We start from the raw sequence: 20,982 nt of genomic DNA, 5'->3' as shown, positions 1-20,982 counted from the left end.
GAAGGTTTGTTTTTTACTACGGTAGCACGTACGTGTGCAGCTGATCGACTGTGAACCAGGCATATAATCACAGATGAACCCTGAAACATCTGCCCGACTTACAAGAAGGAATAAATAATCCAGACACTGACGCAGGAAACTCACAAAACATTTCCATTTTGTAAAAGGGAGTCTGCTATCATCAGTCAGTGTTTTCTTTACACAGCTCGATTTATTTTCTTATCTCCATGTCTGTGAAATTGCCGTTTCTCTTTCTCTGATCCTCCCATGATTTGCTAACTAATAAGACAGTGGGAGATTATTAACACTCTTTACTTTTCTAGCAGTAACGATTTTTTGAATGTGGGTGTTTAAAAGCTGCAGACTCGGACCTTCACTGTCATTTCCTGCTCAAAGAAACAACCAAATCTTGATTTACGCTTCTGCGTTGAAGCTAAGCTACCTGCGGTGTCGCCTCCGAGCGGGTTTCCCCACGTCGCTGCCTCACGCAACGGCTGTGATCGGCCTGCTCGGTAGAATCGCCTGTTTTGGGGATTGTGGCCTGTAGTTTCCCCAGTAAACACACCAACCTCTTCAACTGCTGCTCTTCTCAGGTCCAGATCTGATATTAGAACCCGCAGCTCACCTGTCTGACACGATCTCAGGGAGAAATTAATGCAGTTCACTGGAAGTTTTTAGCTCTCCTGATGTTTATAATGTCCACGAACAATAACTCAACACCTGATTCACCTGTGAAAAATGGTGGCGATGATATTTATCCTACATGCTACGAGGATTTTGATAAAACGACGTGTATGAGGATTGATCACAATCACTTTAAGTTGACTGATGTCAGTAATATCCAGCAAAGAGGTTTTAAATTCTGCAGCATTTCAAACATTTTAAACCGAAGGTGGAGGCCGGCGGTAAAAAAAACAAGTTGCACAACTCTGCTCATAGTTTTCATATCTGTGGGCACGGTTCATAAACTGTACTGTGTGATTTGTCGTCTGCGCCCACAAATTTTGCACCAGTGCACAAAGATTTGCGAACTAAAAAAAAAATGGAATCAAGCCTCAAACTGAAGATTGATTTAGGAGTGAAAAACACAAGAAATACAACTGTAGAATAAAGAACGACTCTCAAATCCACTTGAAATATCTGTTTTTTAGATATTGCTGGTGAAACTGTCGCTGTTTTACATTTTTCACATCTTTCGTTTAAAAGCAGCCCCTTCTCTGTCCGACCTTGACCAAGACTTGAAACTGGAAACACTGTCAGAAGAAAATTACCTCCAAGGCTGGAAACCATTAGAGATAAGTGAGAAAATATGTTGTTTTAAGTAAATTGCCCACTTACAGAGCAATTTCATCCCACCTTCACTGTCCAGGTCTCTCCAAACTTCTGTTTGAACTGGCGGCTTTGCTGTGATGGATGAAGTGTTAGACTTTGATATCAAGATATGCTTTAATCGCGTCTTGTCATATATTTTGGGTTTAAAGTGTAAGCAAGCAGACAGAGATAAAAAAAAGAAAAAAGACCAGTAGAGCAAGTTTTAAAACCATTAATCACCAGGGCTTTATTAAGCTACACAGTGTGTGCAAGTTATTAAAACCGTGTGTTTCCCAGCTTGAAAGATAACAGATAAAAGGTGGAAAATCTGGAAGAGAATTACTGAGTGGATCAGCTGTAACTCGGATATGAAGCACTTTCTGAAAACTAAGCTGCTATTCCGATGAAGAACCTTAAAGGGTGCCAAGGTTGCAGCACCGAGTCGTGATGTCGAGGACTTTTCTTCGACACCATCAAAGAGGGGAACATCTGAAAAAGTCTGAGGGAGCAAATTTAGATGTCGCACCATCAAGAAGATCAAAAGCTAAAGTGTTTACAGGCGCAGAGGCCGAGGGTTCAGGTTGACTTTTGAAAGCCATGCGCATGAAAGATCTACAAGTACGAGAGGAAAATTTGGGGGCAAATTCGAGGCAGCCACAGGTTTTTACTCTCACCTTTAACTCTAACTGTAAAAAAGTCTGTTTCAGTCTGGATCTGCTGGTGTCGACAGCTGGGAGATCAAGAATCAAGATCAAGACATCAGGAGATTGTTAACAGCCTTTTCTTTTATTTTGGATCTGCAGCTTTCATTCGCTGACAACCTTCACCGTACATTTACAGTTAATTTACCGTTGTTGCGACCTTTAGTTCCCCCAGTAAACACACCGCATTCTTCAACCGCTGCTCTTCTTGAGTTCCTTCCTCCTTTCAATCAGCTGGTGTTGACAGCTGGGAGATAAATTCAGCAAGATTAGTGTCTTTCCTTGTTTTCACTACAGCTGGAAAAGGGCCCATTAAAACTGACGTAGACAATTCTAGATAAAAGCAGCTGATTATCGAGTCTCATTACGAGGTCGTCAAACGCTGACGTGTGGCTCTGATGTCAGTACACGACTCAACATAAATCTACAAAATAGGTTTTACTGCCTAAAATCATACGTATTACACACTTTTGCTGTTCCTCTCTCGTGCTGCGCGTCACATTGTTCCAGTCCTTTTTAAAAATATTGCAGCTTTACGTTTGTTTAGGTTGAATTTGTGCATTTCTCTCTTGCCATGACGCTGCGCTTATGTTCTGTTTAGGTTTAGACACAATAACCACTTGGTTAGGTTCAGGAAAACATGATGGGTTTTGGTTTAAAAATACCTGTTTTGGTCACGACGATGTACGGATGAAATCAGTCCGACTTCCTGTTGAAAACATCTGGTCTGAACTGCGGTCGGGCCGTTTGGCAGCGCTGTCGACTTGAGATAACACCACCACCTTCCGCTCCACCTCCTGATGTAAAAGGTGAGCTAGTGAGTGTATAATGTGAACGTGAGATGTCAAGTTTGGTACAAAGCAAACCTTAGACGTACCTGTGGTTTTTACCTGCATTATATCCAGGTGACTTCTGGATAAGTCACTTCATCAGCTTCAAATCCTCAGATGAGTTTGACGTCACTCGTTTCTGATGTCAAATTTGGCTTTGTTTCCTTCATTGCGTTGCTTATTTGGTGTAAAATACAGATCTGTTTTGTTTTTTTTTTTCTTAAAAAAAGATACTGGATGTTTTGATGAGTAAGGTCACTTTTCAGAAGTTGGACTGGACAGATTTTCAGTCGATTGTTCCTGGAATCTATTTTTTCTTCGCTGTGAGGCACTAATAGTTCAGCTTCTACCATTTTTTTTTTTTTCCAAATTCGGCAGTAGAAACCTAAAAGCTACCACTCAGACTGGCCTGTTTATTAGCTCCAAAACCCTTCTCATCATCAAACTTAGCTTAGATGAGATGTGACATGAGATGTCCTCCGGCCGAGGATCGCACGTTTTCTAGCTGATCTCGGTGAGCAGCTGAAGGCCCGTCCTGTCAGCACGTTGCTCAGATGAGATTATTAAGATCATAATGAGACACGAGATCCTGCGTTTTCATCAGGAATCCAGCTGGAAACTCTGCTGTGACGATCAGCGGCAACAGATCAGATCAAATACATGTTTATACGTGACTGTATGTGTGTTTAGTGACTGTGAAGGAGTTACAAACGCTCATTGTGTTGCATAATGACGAATAAATCATCGTGAATGTGAAGCAAAATGAATTCCTGGTGACTGTGAGGAAAGTTTCTCAAAGATTCAAGATATTTTCACGTGTAAAAGTGCCAGAAAAAAAAACAAAAACGAAGAGGACAGATGAAGGAAAAGGGGTTTGATCGATGAAAGACACTGAAAACAAAATATTTCCATTTAGTTGAAAGACTTCAGACGACGGTCACAAGTTCCAAGCTTTTATTTTGGAGTATTTACATGTGTTGTAAAGGCCTCTGGCACCCTCTCAGTGCAGACAGAGGAGTCGGCATCATCACCTTCATCGCACAGTACGCACAAGTCGTTAAAAATAACAGCAAGGATTATTTAACATCAGCGTGTAGAAATCAGACGGGAACGACAGGAGGAGGCGGGAGGGGGAGGAGAAGTGAGGAAAGAGGAAGAGGAAGAGGAAGAGGAAGAGAGGAGGCCTACGTTTTCTTCTGAAGGTAAACAAGAAGGCAGAATCCTCAACCTGAGCTCCGTATGTTGGGGGGGAAAGTCAAAGATAAACACTGTTAAGCAGATCCAGACGTCATCCACGTCGCTGCTGATTCGTAGTATGTAGCTCACCTTCACATAAACTGACAGACCTGCTGCGAATGGCTGATTATCCATGGATTATAACAAGTATATACAGGGATGAACAATGTGTAATAAAAGCTTATGTAATGGTGAACTTCATAAGACGTAAAATGTGGCGAGTCGAATGGAAAACTAAGAACAAATCGGTGAGCGATTCTTTTCTAATCGGATCCATTCTTCTCCTGAAACTCGTTTTTTTTTTTTTGTTAACTTCCATACAACTATGTGCTGGCTTCCACTAACCGCTGCTGGAACAGTTCAGCAATATTTGGTTTACTTTCTTTATTTTGATAGCATTGTTGTAAATTAGTCTGACAGAGCTAGAGGGCAATATATCAACTATTGTAACAGGGAAGAGGGGAGGAAAAAGGGCAGGACGGGGGAGAGAGAGAGGCTGGAAAAAACAAAAACAAAGTGGAGACAGCAGAGAGAAGAGAGAGGAAACGGACAGGAAAAGAACAGATGAAATGAAAGTGGGATGAAAGGGAAGCGTGGAGGAAAAGGAACAAAGAGAAAGTGTGAGATGAGCTGAGACGGAGGAGAGGAAGAGGTCAGGAGGGGCACGAAGAAAAATAAAGCGAGCGACAGCAAACAGCAGTGAATCAGATCTTCAGTCCGCTTTGACCGTCTCTGACTGAAATGGCGGCAACATACTGAGGACTTTAAAACCTGTAAACTGCGACTTCACTCTCACAATTTTCACCCGACACACAAAATAAAAACACTTTCGTTTCGATCACCTTCTGACTCTGAAGCGTTTGTTCGCTCACGTGAGAGATTTTCTGTATTTTCTCGTTTTAACTGTGCGTTCATCACAAGGAAAACAAAAAGGTGATGTCAGGTATTTACCCATCGTTGAACAATCTCTATATTAAGACAGCTGTGGGATTGTTGGCACTGTCAGTAACCGAGTATTTAATGTTATATGAAAAATACAGATTTGAAACCACTTTTACTAAAGACACAAAAAATAAAACACAACCCAGTCGTCACAATAAAATGTTGGCGATGAAAAACTGTTTGTGATCTGATGGGTTGTGTCTGTAAAAACACTTTAGGTTGACGTTTGGAGAAGACCATGTTGGTTTAAAAATACCTGTCGTGACAAACAACAGCTGAAAAATGTCTTATTAAAAAAAACCTTCTTGAGCAGCGTCCTCTGGTCATCCTGCGCGGCTGTAATGCTGCGACCGGCTGCTTCACCTGACACGTGTTGTTGAAACGTCAGCGTGGTGCGACGACACGAACAGATGGAGAACGGATGTGTGGTTTGCATAAAAAATAAATAAAAGCCAATATTTTACTCTGGCGACCGGGCCGGACAAACCACAACACATCAGTGTGAATCCCTTTGTGAGTCAGAGGACATTAAATTAATCATCAGCAGTGTGTCGGCCAGGTCGATAATGTACTTAATGACAAACAAACGAATACACGTGCTGCTCTGAACGACAGAAATGTCATGAATGATTATTTTTTTAATGGACGGAAACATTCAAAACCCACCAGAATGAATCTTCCTGTGCATTTTAAATGTTGCCAGTTCAGAGTAAAAGTCTGTGGCGGACAGCAAATTTTGATTTTACAACCTTTAAATAACAAGCGCAATAATAATAATAATAACCGTAACAATTAGGATAATAACTGACAGTGAATAAAACAACAGACTTGAGCTTCTCTTGAGGTCAAACAGGTTCACAGATCGCTGCGTGGAGCTCATTCCAGGTTTGCAATATTTGTATGAAAGCTTCATAATTCCAAGTTTTTATTCTGGATTTTTTATTGTTGACTTGAACCCTCTGGAGGTCAGCTGGATTCATGCGCACTAAATAACCCCCATCTGTTATTTATTCACAACTCAAACGTGAGCAATAAATTGAGAAACAAACCAACCTTGTAAAAAAAAAAAAAAGCGGGCTGGTATAAAACTTTGGAAGATGAGAAACATTTGAAACATGTGTTTGTAATTGCTAATAAAACTTGTTTATATCTCTCTTACTTTCCACTTTGGGCTTCCAGGACGGACTGAAAGAGTTCGACATGCAACTGTTTGTTTTATAACCGCGCTGCTGGTAAATAATGATGTGATATGGTTAATAACCAGAGCTGACATCATCTCAACAGTATGATGAGAACCGGTTTTATTAACGTGGTTCTGTTTGGACCACGTTCTCCAGTTGCGCCGCCGCTGCTGACGATGTTGTTGTGCTATTATCGGTAATTAATTGGAGGTCAGCTGAAGTAGCTCCTCTGTCATTAACACCACATGACACGGTTGTTATTTGGAAATATTCTGCAACACACAAATAAAATAAATAAAGTTATGTTATGCGACGTTTTGAAGTTCGGCCCTGCTCGTTTATTTTGTGTTTTAACGTCATAAAAGTTTCAACAATCAGCGTCCAGCTGTGCCTCAGTATGTCGCCCCGGCCGGTCGAGGTGTTTAAAGTCCTGTAAAGCAGCAGATGATGACCCGTTTGGGCTTCTCCAAAAAACGTTGGCGGCGTCCATCTGCAGGTCTCAGCAGTGTGTGTGTGTGTGTGTGTGTGTGTGTGTGTGTGAAATCCGTCACTTTTAGGATGCATTCTGACGGCGACCTGCTGTTTAACTGTCTTCCTGTGGCTCTGACACAGCGCCGAGTCTCCGTCGCGGTGTGTTTCATTCTCCTGCGAGTGTGTGTGAGAGTGAGTGTGCGTGTGTGTGTGTGTGTGTGTGTGTGTGTGTGTGTGTGTGTGTGTAACTCATCAGTTGTTGATGTGTTCTGGCAGTAACCTGCTGTTTTAGTATCTTCCTGTGGCTCCGACAAAGGGTCAAGTTTGTCTCGCTGTGTGTTTTTAATGGTGTGTGTGTGTGTGTGTGTGTGTGTGTGTGTGTGTGTGTGTGGCTCCCTGCTGTTTGATGACCTTCCTGTGCTGTGATCCAGTTCTCTGTTGGTCTATGGCGCTCTCTCTCTCTCTCTCTCTCCCTCTCTCTCTGTCTGTCTGTCTCCTCCTCTGCCGTCCACATCACCTGAAACACAGACGACACATCGTTAACGACAGCGAAGATCAACTTTCTTCCAGTTCAGTCACAAAACCTGCACAGCTGTGTTGTTGAGAGGACAGAGAGGCGGTAAGAGGGATGTGTTCAAGAAGACCGTGGGACAATGTCCAGCTGTGATCGTGACAACAACACCGAGTGTTTTTTTGACGAGACGAAACCCAGAGACGCGTACAAATCCAGCATATGTTGCGGTGATTAAGATGTTTAGCCTGGAATTAAAGCATCATCCTTTTCAGACTTTGAACTGGCTGCGGTCGTGAGACTTCAAGAAAAAAAGAAATCCTCTGTGGATCCTGTTTGTCTGTGCAAAAAAAGTCTTGGAAATCCACCCGGCGGTCGTTCAGATATTTCAGTATTGGTCCAATCAACGTGTTTCCAGCACGGCTACAGAAAAAAACTAAAAAACAATAAATCATTAAAATCAAAACTGTTTGGACACAAATCTTTGGCCAAAACTGTGAAAATGAAATCACATCCACAGTAAAAACACCAGGCTGAGCTTCAGGTTAACTGTGGCTCAAACTGCTGAGGAGCGACACCAGCTCGACCTCCAGACGGCTCCTGATTTATCACTCGGATCAGAGGCCTTCTCCCGAGAAGGTTTCTCTGTTTCAAAGCTAAACTTTAAGACCTTTTCTGTGTCAGGTTTGTGTTCGCCCGTTTCATGATGAATGTTTTCTTTTCTTTCTCTCTCTCTCTCTTTTTTTTTTTTTAATAAAAACAAGAACCAGACGCTGTTTAACAGCAGAGAAAACTGTTTTCTTTGCAAACACAATCAAAAAGAGCAGGAAGTTAACAGCCGCTCATTTCTCTGAGAGTGATGAAGTCAGACGCACACGTGAAGCGTCACGTCTTCATTTTACTTTATTTATCTTATCGCTCTTGTTCTCGTCTTTACTATCGACTCGTGTTTCTCGTTCTTGAGTATGTGTGAAATACTCAACCAAAAAAAACCCAGTTTGTTGCAGGCAAAAAACACAATAAAGTTCATCATAGTGAGATGTCTGTTTTAGACATGTTGCTGCACCACTGTCACATAACACTGAAACATTAGCAGATCTTAAAAAAAATTTAAAAAATAAATAAAATAAACGTAAAAATAGACGTTTGTGCAGCCTGATCACCAGTCGGTACAAATGTCGACAAATAATCTACACAAAACAGATTTGTTGAAACTTTACGTTTGTTTTGGTTCAGTCTTCAGTTCTTTTTTTTTTACGTGTGGCGGACCCTGCCAGTGTTAGTGGACAAGTTACTGTGTCGTACTCTTTCTCTTTTAACTCTCTTTCTCTCTGTCACTTGGTTCGGACCCAGCCAGCGTCACTTCAGCACCACACACACCTGATAACGCTCAAACAATCACATGCACGCTGCTGGTAACACCGACGTACAAGTTACGGTTCGTCCTGTTATTTGCTTTATCATAATAAATACTTCTCAGTGAACTATTGTGTCCTCTTGTTTCGGTCGCCACAAACGCTGCTGGTGACGTCCCGACGTCTTCTAAAAGATACTGAGTGGACCAAACTATCTCTCCATCGCCGTCGACAGAGTGCCTCTTGTTACGCTGACATCTGCCTCCTCTCAGGTTACCGTGTCGCTGTGATAACCCCACGTGTGGACCGTCCTGACGTGCAGCCTGAGAGGAATCCACAAAAAATGAAGGCTTTGATGTATGAGTGTGGAGAAAGCGAAGAAGCTGAAGTTATCAGCCTCCGTGGAAAAGTACTGAAAGTCATCTGCTGCGCGTCCTCGCCGGCGATCATCCGCCTGTGCGACGTCGCTGCCTCCTCTGCTGGAGAACAAAGCGCTTCATCGTCAGGAGCTCCACGGTCGGCAGGGAGCTTCAGTCCTGCAACACGTTAAACCCGCGCAGATGTAAAAACTGGGCAGATATTCACATCCAGTCTGAACCGTGTGGTTAAAGAGCAGAAGTTTGCCTGACTCAATGTATTTAATGACCCGTTCAACGGCTTTTCATTCACCAGGAATATAAATCAACGTCACACTTCACATAAAACTTCAGCTGGAGTTCATTCTGTCCAGGGCCTTTTGTTTAGTTTTTTTTTGTCCTCACATTTTTCAAATAACACTTTTTGCCCGAGGAGTTTACTGCCAGTGTTGGTTAAATTCCCCAAACATATAGCTTAGCGCCTCAGACATGAAGGACGCCTCCTGACACGAACGTCATGACGGCGTGACACCGACATGCTTTACATTAACACTGAGCCCTTTCTGTTTAAACGACACCAAGCTCGAGTTTCTCTCACTTCAACAGCTCGATTTAAACGTCTAGTGATCGTGTTGCCGGAGACCTTTGAACCCCGGCTGGTGCACGTTGCATGAGAAAGTGCAGCGGCGTCCAACAGAATGCAATGATTTACAAGCAGAACATATTTAATGTTCATGTATTTTGAATATAGACTCTGAACTTTGACTGCGGCAGTAAAAGACTTGTGGAAGTCGTTGAAGTGCTTCAGGAACACGCAGGTTCATTGGCAACAGGTGATGTTTAATGATGGGTATAAAAAAAGTGGGCATCCTCCAGAAGGCTCGGTGGGGAGCGAGGTTCACCACGCTGTGAAGAAACTGCATGTGCTAATAGTCCGGTGGTTTACAGGCAACACTTCTCGCTGCACGACTGCACGAAAGTTAAGTGATTCCTCTCACTGTGAGCTGGCTGTACGAAGGTTATTACTACACGGCGCGCTGGGAAGTTGGTGAACCCTAAATCAACCCAGTTATCAGAATAAATATTGGAAATGTAAGATTCTGCAAACCCTTCTGCAGTTTTTTTTGTTTGTTTTTATTTTCAATTTCATGGTTAGATTTAGGCACAAAAACCACTTTGTCCACCATGTTTTTAGCTTAAAACGCTGTTGTCCGTAACAGAATCTCACCATGTTGGACAGGATGATCCCATTTCCTCGGTTTCAGGCTCTCTTGGCAGCCTCGGAGCGTTGTGAGCTCGACTGTGGAGTATTTTACGCCACCAGAGCTTAAACTGAGATCTTGTGCTCTGGTTATGTTCTGGTTAGGGTAACGAAACGATCTAGCTTGGGGTTAAAATACCTGTTTTTGTCATAATAAACCCAACTGTAAATCGTCTCGGTACTCACTGTGGCGTCAAGCTTACAAATGTCAAAACGCAGTCGCTTAAAGGGATATTCCGGTGTAACTTTAATCCATGGTCTAACACACTGTGACACCAAGTAAGACCCCCCCTCAAGAGATCAAGTTTTCCGATCAATAGCTTATGTAGTTTTAACAACCTCAGAAAAGACAACACGATAAAAATACGCTGCAGTATACGCCTCCAACAAGAAACCACCATCAAAAAGCCATGAATAATGCTCAGAACAGCACCAAACTTCAGCAACAGTACAAATAGAGTCACTGCACATTGTTCGCTCTCCTGCAGCAGCTTCCTGTTGTGAGGAAGCCCTGACGAGTCGATTACCGAGTGCAGTTAGAAATGCTCAATTCCGTTCTTTTCCCTGTCCGCTCTCGATAATAACTGTTATAAACTGGCAGGCAGGACACATATGAACTTTGATTGCATTTCCATGGAGTGATAATCATACATTTTCATCCTTGAGCTGCATAAATCTACTGCTCTCAGTAATCGACTCATCAGGGCTTCCCCACAACAAGCAAACTGCTGCAGGAGAGTGGTGAGCTGTGTTCACTTTTCAGTAGAAATCCAGCAAAGCTAGCAGATGTTTGATGTCTCGAACTATGTGCTGGGACCCTGTTTGTACTGTTGCTGAAGTTTGGTGCTGTTCTGAGCATTATTTGTGGCTTTTTGATGGCAGTTTCTTGCTGGAGGCGTATACTGCAGCGTATTGTTATTATGCAAACATTTCTGAGGCTGCTAAAACTACGTAAGCTAGCGGTCTGCAAACTTGATGTCTCGAGGGGGGTCTTACTCTGTGTCATGGTGTGTTAGACCATGGATTAAACTTACCGGAACATCCCTTTAACTCCACCTCCTGATACAAACAGTCAGGTCATAAACATGTAATGTGAACGTGGATATTGCACGCTGTAAATAAAATAAAGAACGTGAAAGTCTCAGTGGTTCGCATGAATGTTAAGTGCCAAAATTTCATCCTGCTGACACTGCTGGCGGAAGATTTGCAAGCGGTCGTTTACGCCGCCACCTACAGCTGACGGCATTTCTGACTAGATCGACTAAACATGTGTTGACTCTGCAGCAGACCAGTAAATAAGGAGTGGAAACCAGGACCACAGAGCAGAACAAAAAGACCCGAATGAGCTGCGTGCCAGAAAGCCAGGAGACTTCTGGTGTGTATGACCTCCAACGTGATATTATGATTTGCTGCCAGTCAGTGAAGAACTGGAAACGATAAAGATAACTCATCACTTTGCTAAGCAGACGCAGTTTCCTGCTGTACCCGTCCAGTCGAGTGCCTTTGGTCTTCGATTTAATTGCGATTGGAGAAAGTAAATCTCTCCGTTTAAACTCCACAGGCGATGAACCTGCTGCGAGATGTGTGACGGCCCATAAAACATAAAATGTGATGCTGGTAAAACAAAATTTGTTTCTCTCAATCTCTCGATTACATCTAAGTTATGCAGAATGGAATATTTACGGGATTGTGATTCGGCGCACAGCGGGCCTCGACTGCATGCTGAACGAGAGGCAGCTTGTATAAATGAGTTTCGTGTGTGAGCTCTGAAAAGTCTTTTGAAGGCGACTCCGTCTATTTCAGGAACATAAATATCATACCGCCGGCTCGCGGTGCTCTCTGGACCTCCGAGCAGCAAACCCGAATGCTCCCTCGGTCAAACGCCACTCCTCCACATTTAAACTGCTTCTCCACTGTGTCCTTCGATTATTGTCAAAGTTACACTACCTAAACGTAGCGCACGGGAAAAGTACTGCGTGTTCATTTAACCTGACCTTAACTGGAAAAGCTGTTTTGTTTTCCACAAACCGGGAGGTTCGGTTTTCATGTCACTTGACAGACACATTGAACTGCTGGCCTCCGGTTCGTGACTTTATCTCAAAGTCCTCTCACGGAAAAATAATGTATCTTTCGCTTCATATTTCTTCCCAACACATCATCGCTGTCAGGGAGCGTAGGCTCGTTTCATGAAGTGCTGTGGGGCCCTTTTCCCCTGAAACACGCTGAGGATTTTGGAGGTTCGGTTCATTTTTCACTGCGGATCAGTCAGAAGGAGACATTCTGAAGGAGCTGCAGACATGATGCTCCTGCTTTTTCACATTCAGTCTCCACAAAGACAGATGGAGAAAAGTGTTGCTGCCAAATGTTCCCAGTCCAAACCTGTCAAACATCACAGCGCTGTGCTCAGGTTTACGCACAAAAAAACATTAGTTAGCGTTAGTAAAAGCATCATGGTTTGGCTTTAAAATACCAGGTTTGGACGCCACAATCTCAGATGGAGACGATGCGATTTTTCATGAACAATCACCAGTTTTGATCGCCGTGAAATATGGCTGGAAATATCCCCAAGTGTCCTTCAAAACATCCACTGTGGACGGTCGTGTTTGGAAACTTGTGGTGATAAAACCACGTGAGCCAAAACATGATCTATTAACAACTGAAACCAGAACATGTGTCACAAAATAAAGTCTAAAAATTGAACTTTAAGAAACGTAAAGTTGCAACAACAACAAAAAAAAAGTTTCAACATGTCGGCTGTATTTTATTTTGCCGACTGGGTCGACCTCCCTCCACATGTACACATCTAAAACCTTTATTTGCTCTCTAAGGTAGACTTTCAATTATTGTACAGCTTATTGACATCTGTGAGATTATTGCTAGTACGTACAGGGTGATGGCAGATTTGTAAACAACAGATACGCCTGTTTGTTTGAACCACAGAACCAGAACCTGGATCATCAACCGCCTCGGGACCACAGACCTTCCATTTATCTGGTCACCCCTTTCTTGTCAAGAGTGACCCGTCTATTGTTGAAAACCCTCCTGCATCTGGTCCAGGACTCACTTCTGTGAGATATGATCACATAAAAACATACTGACTTTGAGCGTCAATCAAAAATCATAAAAAAAAAAATAAAAAAAAACACATTTCATGTCAGAACGAGGCTTCATTTCATATTTATTTCCAAACCCGTCTGGCAACAAACCGCTAGCTAGCGATAGCCAAAGCGTATATGACGACCTGTCCAATATAAGCAGCAGTGATTAGACAGAAAACGACCTCGACCGCGAAGAATTTCTCTAGAGGGAGCGATGTGAAAACAGCTTATTGGTTTTAACTTTGAGTGGCGTGATCAAGTTCAGGCCTTGAATCCACATCTCTGGATGAACCCGGGATGCCGTGCAGCAACACGGACACCAACATTGTTCTAATTTAGTGCCAATTTGCCTTTGTTTAGTTCAGATGATCAGATATGGAGATACATCCCCCTCTGGTTATTTTCACAGATATCTGGGTAACAAAAGCCGGAGGGGGAATTAACTGCCTATGTGTCAGACGTTATGTATAGACAAGCATCAGGGTTTGTTTAGTTTATGAGTTCTCCTGCAAATTTCAGGGGGATCGGACACGAAACCCCTGAAGAGCACGAGAACAATCACAGAGATTATTACAGAGCAGAGTTAGCAGTGCACAGTTGGCTTCGCTAAACAGCTTTACGTCACTCCTCAGTCCCACTTTGATAATATTCAAAGGATCTGCTCCTCCAGATGCAACACAGTCTTTGGGATCCTCAAAGGGTTTGATATCTGGGGTGAAATCATCAAAAAAAAAAAAAAAAAAATCACCTTTTATCAGGACTGTTGTTCCAGGGTAACACTTTATTATAACCATCATTAATAAACAGAACATTTAAAGTTACTCTTGTTATCTCAAAACACATCAGTTGTTCTCAGACTGTGTGTGCTTCCTTCTGTCTGACACACACTCGTTTACCGCCTGTCTCTTTAAGGCCGAAGGTCTGCTCTGATTGGTCGGCACACACATGCCTGAGCCAGCACTGTTTACCACGTCTCCACGCAGCTCTGTCGTGTCGCTGCATTTCTATCGTAAATACAGATAGAAATTGTGCAAATGTGCGACATGGTGACAGAATTAGAGGCGGGGCTACAGATGAGGCGTTTAAGGAGCAGCGTTTTCTGTGGGAGAGAGGAGCTCCCATGGCCGCTTTTTAACTTTCAAGATCTTTTACATGCACAAGAACCTTTATAACACTGACAGAAAAAAAAAACAAAAACGCACAACAGGTATCCCGAATGAAAGTCAGCACGGTCGGGGCTCAATAAGCACATCAGCAGCAGCAACAATGAGCTTTTCTCGCTTTCTTTCTTCTTTTTCGGAGTGCAAAGAATCTTGGAATAAGTGAGGCCACGAAGGACAGTAGCAGTGCATCCTCCAAAAAGAGGGAAAAGAAGGAGCATCTGGAGGAGCCTTCGAATTAGGACAGCCTTCACGCAGCATTGTGACATAGTTGGCCTTCAAATGCTCCTTCGAAGGATGCAGATCCTGAACTGAGACACAGCAAATGTGTGGCTAAAAGGCATAAATATCTGTCCAGTAGACGGCCTCAGCTGGTCGCCACAGCACAGCTGCAGAAGGGAAACTGACTGACAAACTTACGTCTACTCAAAAGGCTCTCAACAATATTATGGAAAAGATTCCCACAGACAGAAATGTTGAATGATGGGATCCTTTTTGTAACTCTTAGCCTCAAAACTTGCGAGAGTTCAGTTGTTGCAGGAAAAGTACGACGGAAACGTGAGTCACAGTTGGAGACCAGTTATGTGAACTCACAGATGTGGGGGCAGACATCAGCCGGGCCCTCGGTTATAAATCCCAGGTTAAATTGGGGTGAGAAAAAAAAACATTTTTCTCTGCTGCTTCATCATTTTCAAAATAAGTTGACGATGGCTGAAATGGAACTCGTTTGATAATTTCTTCATCCTTACATTCAGGCTCAGGTTAGAAGGATTTACGTCCGAATCGCCCTCTCAAAGTATTATGTTCTAATAAACTATCATTTTAAAACTCAATAAACTTCACTGGCGTCCGAGCAGATCTTTATATCAGCTGCTAAACGTTAGCACGCTTTATGGGTAACACAACTACAGTGCATCTTGTGTGTAATACATAAACAAACTGACAGCGTTCTGTTTTCGTCTGAGAACAAGTCGTTCATTCAGGTTTTGTTCCACTGAGTTTGTATTATCCAAAATTTCACAGTGCCCATTTAAGGAGAGCCAGACCGGCTTTTTACTTCTCTGTTTGTTCTGATCCAGCTTGTTTCCTCCAGTACAGTAACAGAGTTCAGGCTCTGACATGGACTCAGAGTATCAGAGTAAAAAGTCTCCCTCTGAAGGACATTTGTGCTCAAAGCTAACTGAAGCTCACGTCATGTTAATAGAATTCAAAGACTATTAAAGTTAAAGGTAGAATCAGTAGGATTTGTCCCAGCTGTTCCTGAACGCACCACAAAGACAGTTGATTGTTGAGTCTCATTCCCAGGACGTCAAATAGACACATGTTGGGTTGGTAAAGCGTCCCGAGCAGCAACAAAGAGAGAAAATCAGAAACTCTCTGCAGATACGAGACACTAACACGCCTTTTCTCCACATTCCAGCCTCCCTCTCTGTCTGTTTACGGCTTTTATGTCAAAGTATTTGTGAGTTTTTGTTTGTGAGATCGAACACTCACCTCTCATGGGTGGATGGAGTCCATCTCTGATGATAGGCGACTGTTCTCCTGAACAAAGCAGAAGACCAGAGTCAAAACACACAAATACACAGAAAGTGTCAGAGTATTTCCTGTAAACTGGCATCAGATGATGATTAAATGAAAAGTGAAGGCTGGAGTTCTGAAACCACGCGTACGTTTTTGTGTTATTTAAAGCAAATCGCTGGTTATCTGCCATCTGTGGTCAACTACGGGGAAATCGGGATGGGCAGAGTTCAGCAAGATGAGCTTCAAATATATTATAAAGTATAAAAGGTATTATGATGGGAAGGTTTTCTAAGCATTTAAGCGCCACAATTTAAAAAGTCTTATCTTACATGAAGCATCACAGACAATCCATCAAGAGGAAAACACTGCCAGTGACTTTCTGACCCGCCGTGAACAAACACAGTCTCTGTTACACAGTGAAATCCCTCCTGCTTAAGGACCAGGATCGCTGCCTGGAGGGCTGCGAGCCTCCGCCAGCCGGTCCAGATGAAGTTTCCGTTCATGGAACCAGAATAGAGCTCATTTACTCTGAGTTCGGATCCAGATAAAGGGGACCGGTCCAGGATTATTGCACATTTCTCAGGGAATAATGGGGATGTTGATGAACAATTCAGGCAGATTTAGGTGGCTGGCAGGAACAACGTGATGCAGATTTTGGATATTTTTACTGTCAAGCAGTTCTGGGCTGATGATAGTGGGCTCGGCTCGAGTGAATAACAAGGGACTGTTGGACCTTGGCGGAGGTCTGAGCTCCATCGAGTGCCATATTAGTTCTGGACGGTCTCCCCGACCTCGACCTTTCTCCTCTCTCTGTCAAAGTTTATCTTCAAATCCAAGTGGACGTTTTTACGACAAATGTCACGAAACTCCCAGGAGGTGCTTCCAGAAATCACTTCCAGGAGAACATGGTGGACGAACAGAACAGAACAGAACAAACAGACGACCCCGAAAACAAAACCGCCACTGGCCAGCGGATGACCCCGACGCACAGGCAGACGGGATAAGCCCGGAGATGAAGGACGGTTTATGTTTTCCTTCCTGTACAGCTGCTGTGGTTTCATATGTCGAGGAAAATAAACTCCAGCAGATAATGGTTTTGATGAAGACATCGCCGGAGATCCTTGGCGATTATTTTCAAATAACTTTGACCCGGTGTCCACTAATCTCAGCACCAGCGCTCAGAACGTTTGGACTCACCGGTCATAAAGCGAAACAGTTTAACTGGCCCGGTTAAATGTGCCGTTACATCATTTCATTAAAGATTCCACTCATTCGATGTCCCCCCACGCTGCTGCATGACAGGAGAGGGAAAATGTTTTTTAAGCCAGGTTTTCTTTTCTGCCAAATCACTCCGTGTCCAGGCTCAACTGGATTTGTTCTCATGATGGATGAGTTGCCGAGCTGCTGCGGCTCACACATGCGTATCCAAACGACACCGTCAGATTCTTAGTTTGTTCTCGAGTCCAGCGAAACGTAAGCGAGCCTCCGTTGTTAGTCACCGGAGGCCATCGACAGTCGAGAGTCAAACTGTCTGAGCTGCGATTTGTCAGGTCAGAGTTCGTTCAGCTGATACTGTTTACACTGAGAATAACAGTGCTGAGCCTGGAGCATCCTTCTGTTTCTGTCTTGACCGAAACTTCATGTTGTGTCCAGACTTCTTACTGTTTTAAATATAGAGATTTTGATGCTCCCATTGAAAATGAAAATACAGTAAATCTTAAAATTGCCTCTTTCATCATAATTATGCTCGAAGGTTTGACTCATATACATTCACAAAAAAATCCTAGGTTGCATTTTGTTTTATACGACGTTAAACAGCAAAGCGAGGCCTCCTCACAGCCGTCTCAGCTGCTGTGACAGGCGATTCCCCCAAAAACTTTTTGAAGGGTAATCTCTTCCAGTCTAAATACATACGCAGGGCACAACAACAACAAAAAAACCCCTTCTTTAATATTAATGTGAAATGTTAAAAAGGGGTTTTGTGCCACGGTTGTCATGTTTAGTCATCAGATTTTAAACACCGACACGTGTTGTATTGTAAAAATGTTCCTCCGAGTCTCAGGATCAAAACACGTTCGGTGTCGTGTTATATAACTTTTTCACAGACTGTTTCAGTTACGCTGTATTCAAACTGCACAGAAACATGGGATAATATTATGAACTTTGGTGCATAATATAAAAAAAAAATCCACTAAATGACATTAAGAACACAGAATATGATATTTTGATTGCACTGCAGAGCTTTGTTGGGTTCGAGTACTGTTGAGTTTTAATCTCGTTCGTCGACTTCCCCGTCCCGCAGGTAGCGACGGGCGACCGAATGAAACGCACCGACACCTTCTGTAAATCACGTGTGAAACAGAATTCCTACATACTGTATCTTTAAGTGTGACGATGCTCAAACACTCATGCAGACAACATGGGGGTAAATACCGCCATATGGTCATGGGCGCTGTCCTGCGTGTGCTCTCCCTCCTCCTCCTCCTCTTCGTCCTCCTCCTCCTCCTCGGCTTCGCTGTTCTGTCTGTGCTCCTCCTCCTCCTCCTCTTCATCGTCCAACTCTGAGCTCGACTCCTCCCCCTCCTCCTCCTGCCACGCCTCCTCGCTCTTACACTCCTCCGCCTTCCTCAGCTCTGCACCAACACACACAACAAAAATAGTGACTTTTTTTTTGTTTTTATTGGACGTTTTTCGTGAAGATTTGTCGTATTTTTATTCAACAATTCTGTAAATGCTTCCATTTCATTTGACTCATTGACTCTTTATTGGATTATAGTGTGATATTACAAAAGTTTGAACTATTTTTTTAACACTGCACACACATTATTTTATTATCTCTGTATCTCTTCGTCAGCATGTTCAGCAACTTCTCCTGTCGCTCAGGATGCAGAATTTGTTTTGCCAATCAGAGTTGCAAGTGAAGTCCGACCGTCTTTTTTTTCCTGACACAAACAACATAAGTTTTTAAACCGCCACAGAGACGAAATTACCGATTTCCTGTATTTCAGGGGGGGTTAATGCTAATTCGCTAAAGCATTTTAACGTAGCATGACCTCTCTTAAGACGCAAAGACGTCTCTGTAGATTACCGTTACCGACCTCACACAACAGGCCCAACACCAACAAACTGTTCGGTTCCCTGACTCGGACTCACTTTGTGGTAAAATGACAAAGTATAATCGTTCACACACACACACACACACACACACACATACATACACTGTCGGTTTTGCTTCTGAAGATCCCATCCCGGGCCACATGCTTTCAGAGAAACCTGTCTCAGCTCAACGCTGGCTGACGTCTGCTCGCTTTTCATCTCCGTGTCTGTTTTCTTTCTCGTTTTTGTTGACCTTCTGGATCGTCGTTTCTTTGGCTGTGACGTGCGAGAAGCACATCCAGCGGGCTACAACTCGTTTAAAGCAACGTTACGTAGCTTTTACGCCTTAAAGGAACAGAGTCAGAATCAGTTTGATGGTTCGGAGTCTCTTGTTTGTGAGGTTCGGATCACAGCGTCACATAACGTATGAGTTTTAAACACATAAAGTTGTGATGACGCTTGTAGTTCACAGAGCCAGCATCTGGTTATCAGAAGGTGGCTGGTTTGATTCCCCTTGTCTGCATGTTGAAGTACCCTTGGGCAAGATGCTGAACCCCAAACTTCTCCTGATGTGCCCATCGGCACCTTGAATGGCAGCCGCCACCATCAGTGTGTGAACGAATTACTGTAAGTCGCTTTGGACAAAAGCTTCTGATAAATGTAAATTTCATTAGGATAATAAATTGTTGAATGTTTCTTCTGCTCAGTGTTTAAATATGTGGAAACTTTTTGTAAAAATGTGTGACTGGTTTTCTTTTCTTAACTTCTCCACCTCGTGATGTTTTACACTCGTCACGTGAACGGTTCAGTTTTTCTCCAGCTGTAAGTTTTCTGCACCACAAACAAGCGAGCGTTCAGAAAAAAACATCGTTCAGCGGGTCACGATGACCAGAGAACAATAACCACAGTGTTATGATTAAGAGTAAACTGCTGACCCCAGACCGTGCAGTGTCCAGAAATCTGAAATATTGTGTTCACTGCATCGTTTTTCGAACCGCAGCCTGACAGCAGATGGGAGAAAAATGCCTCCTTCTGGGAACCTTCTGCTTATATTTTATTCACGTTTACTGTACAGATGCTAAATGACTTGAACAGATGTGAGCAGCAGTGTTTGACCTGTTTGTGGATTCAGTTTCAGTGTTATTCTTTATCGTTCTTTTGTTGGAATGAATTCAAATGGAAACATTTATTCTAAATGTATTTAACAAGAACGCTTTGTGTCCGACATGCTCTGTGAGAGACGAAATACACTGTACGGAAATTCATTCTACTTATGTAAAACAAAATAACAAACCTTTTATATAGTTTTTCCCCATTTTTAAGTTTACAGGTAAAAGCTGAAACATGTCGCCGATTAATAAAAATGTACCTGATTTTTACAAACACCTGAATAAGCTCGACTTGCTGAGTGTAGAAACTTTTGAAATACGTCTTTAAAAACAAGACACACATTGTCTGTCAGGAAAACAACAAAACTGAGAGTTTGTATTAAATGGAAACAATCATTTTGTCTCTGATATAGTCTGTATTTAACATTTATTCTTTGTGTCTGATATGATTTGTAAAACACAAATCATACTGTATGGAAATTCATTCAACTTCTACTGTATTATTCTAATTTTTCAGCTGAAAAATATCTGCAATTAATAAAAATTTACCTGATTTTTTTTTTTTTTTTTTTACAAACAGAGAGATTCTCTTTTTTTTCATGTAAAACCTGAATCAGCTCGACTTGCAGGGTGTAGAAACAAACTTGTGAAGACACGTCAGGTTGTCCGTCATGTGAAATCTAAATACTTTGAGAGTTTGGTTTTGGCCAAAACGTCGGGCCAGGAGTTCTGGTCTGGTACTATTTTCTGTGCTGAATGTTTCACAGACCGCAGGGAATAAATTACCATTTTATTACTTTGAACCAGGTCCATTCTTTTTCTTTATGTCATATTTCTTTGCCT

The 20,982-nt window shown here is 42.7% G+C and overlaps 1 protein-coding gene across 2 annotated transcripts in view; it reads right to left on the bottom strand.

Moving 5' to 3' along the window:
- Positions 1-3,782: 3,782 nt before the first annotated feature.
- The window catches only part of raly (RALY heterogeneous nuclear ribonucleoprotein), a 108,340-nt gene continuing 91,140 nt past the window's right edge, over positions 3,783-20,982 (bottom strand). For both annotated transcript variants that reach the window (XM_037102489.1, XM_037102488.1), the window contains 3 exons: positions 18,368-18,567; positions 15,908-15,955; positions 3,783-7,189 (listed from right to left, as the gene is read on the bottom strand). In XM_037102489.1, the coding sequence (XP_036958384.1) occupies positions 15,911-15,955; positions 18,368-18,567 (245 nt within the window). In that variant the 3' untranslated portion in view covers positions 3,783-7,189; positions 15,908-15,910. The remainder of the gene's footprint in view (positions 7,190-15,907; positions 15,956-18,367; positions 18,568-20,982) is intronic.

This window comes from Acanthopagrus latus, chromosome 6 (assembly GCF_904848185.1).
Source record: "Acanthopagrus latus isolate v.2019 chromosome 6, fAcaLat1.1, whole genome shotgun sequence".
Classification (NCBI taxonomy): Eukaryota; Metazoa; Chordata; class Actinopteri; order Spariformes; family Sparidae; genus Acanthopagrus; species Acanthopagrus latus.
Note: the sequence above shows the minus strand (reverse complement) of the source record. Positions and strands in the feature narration are given on the sequence as shown.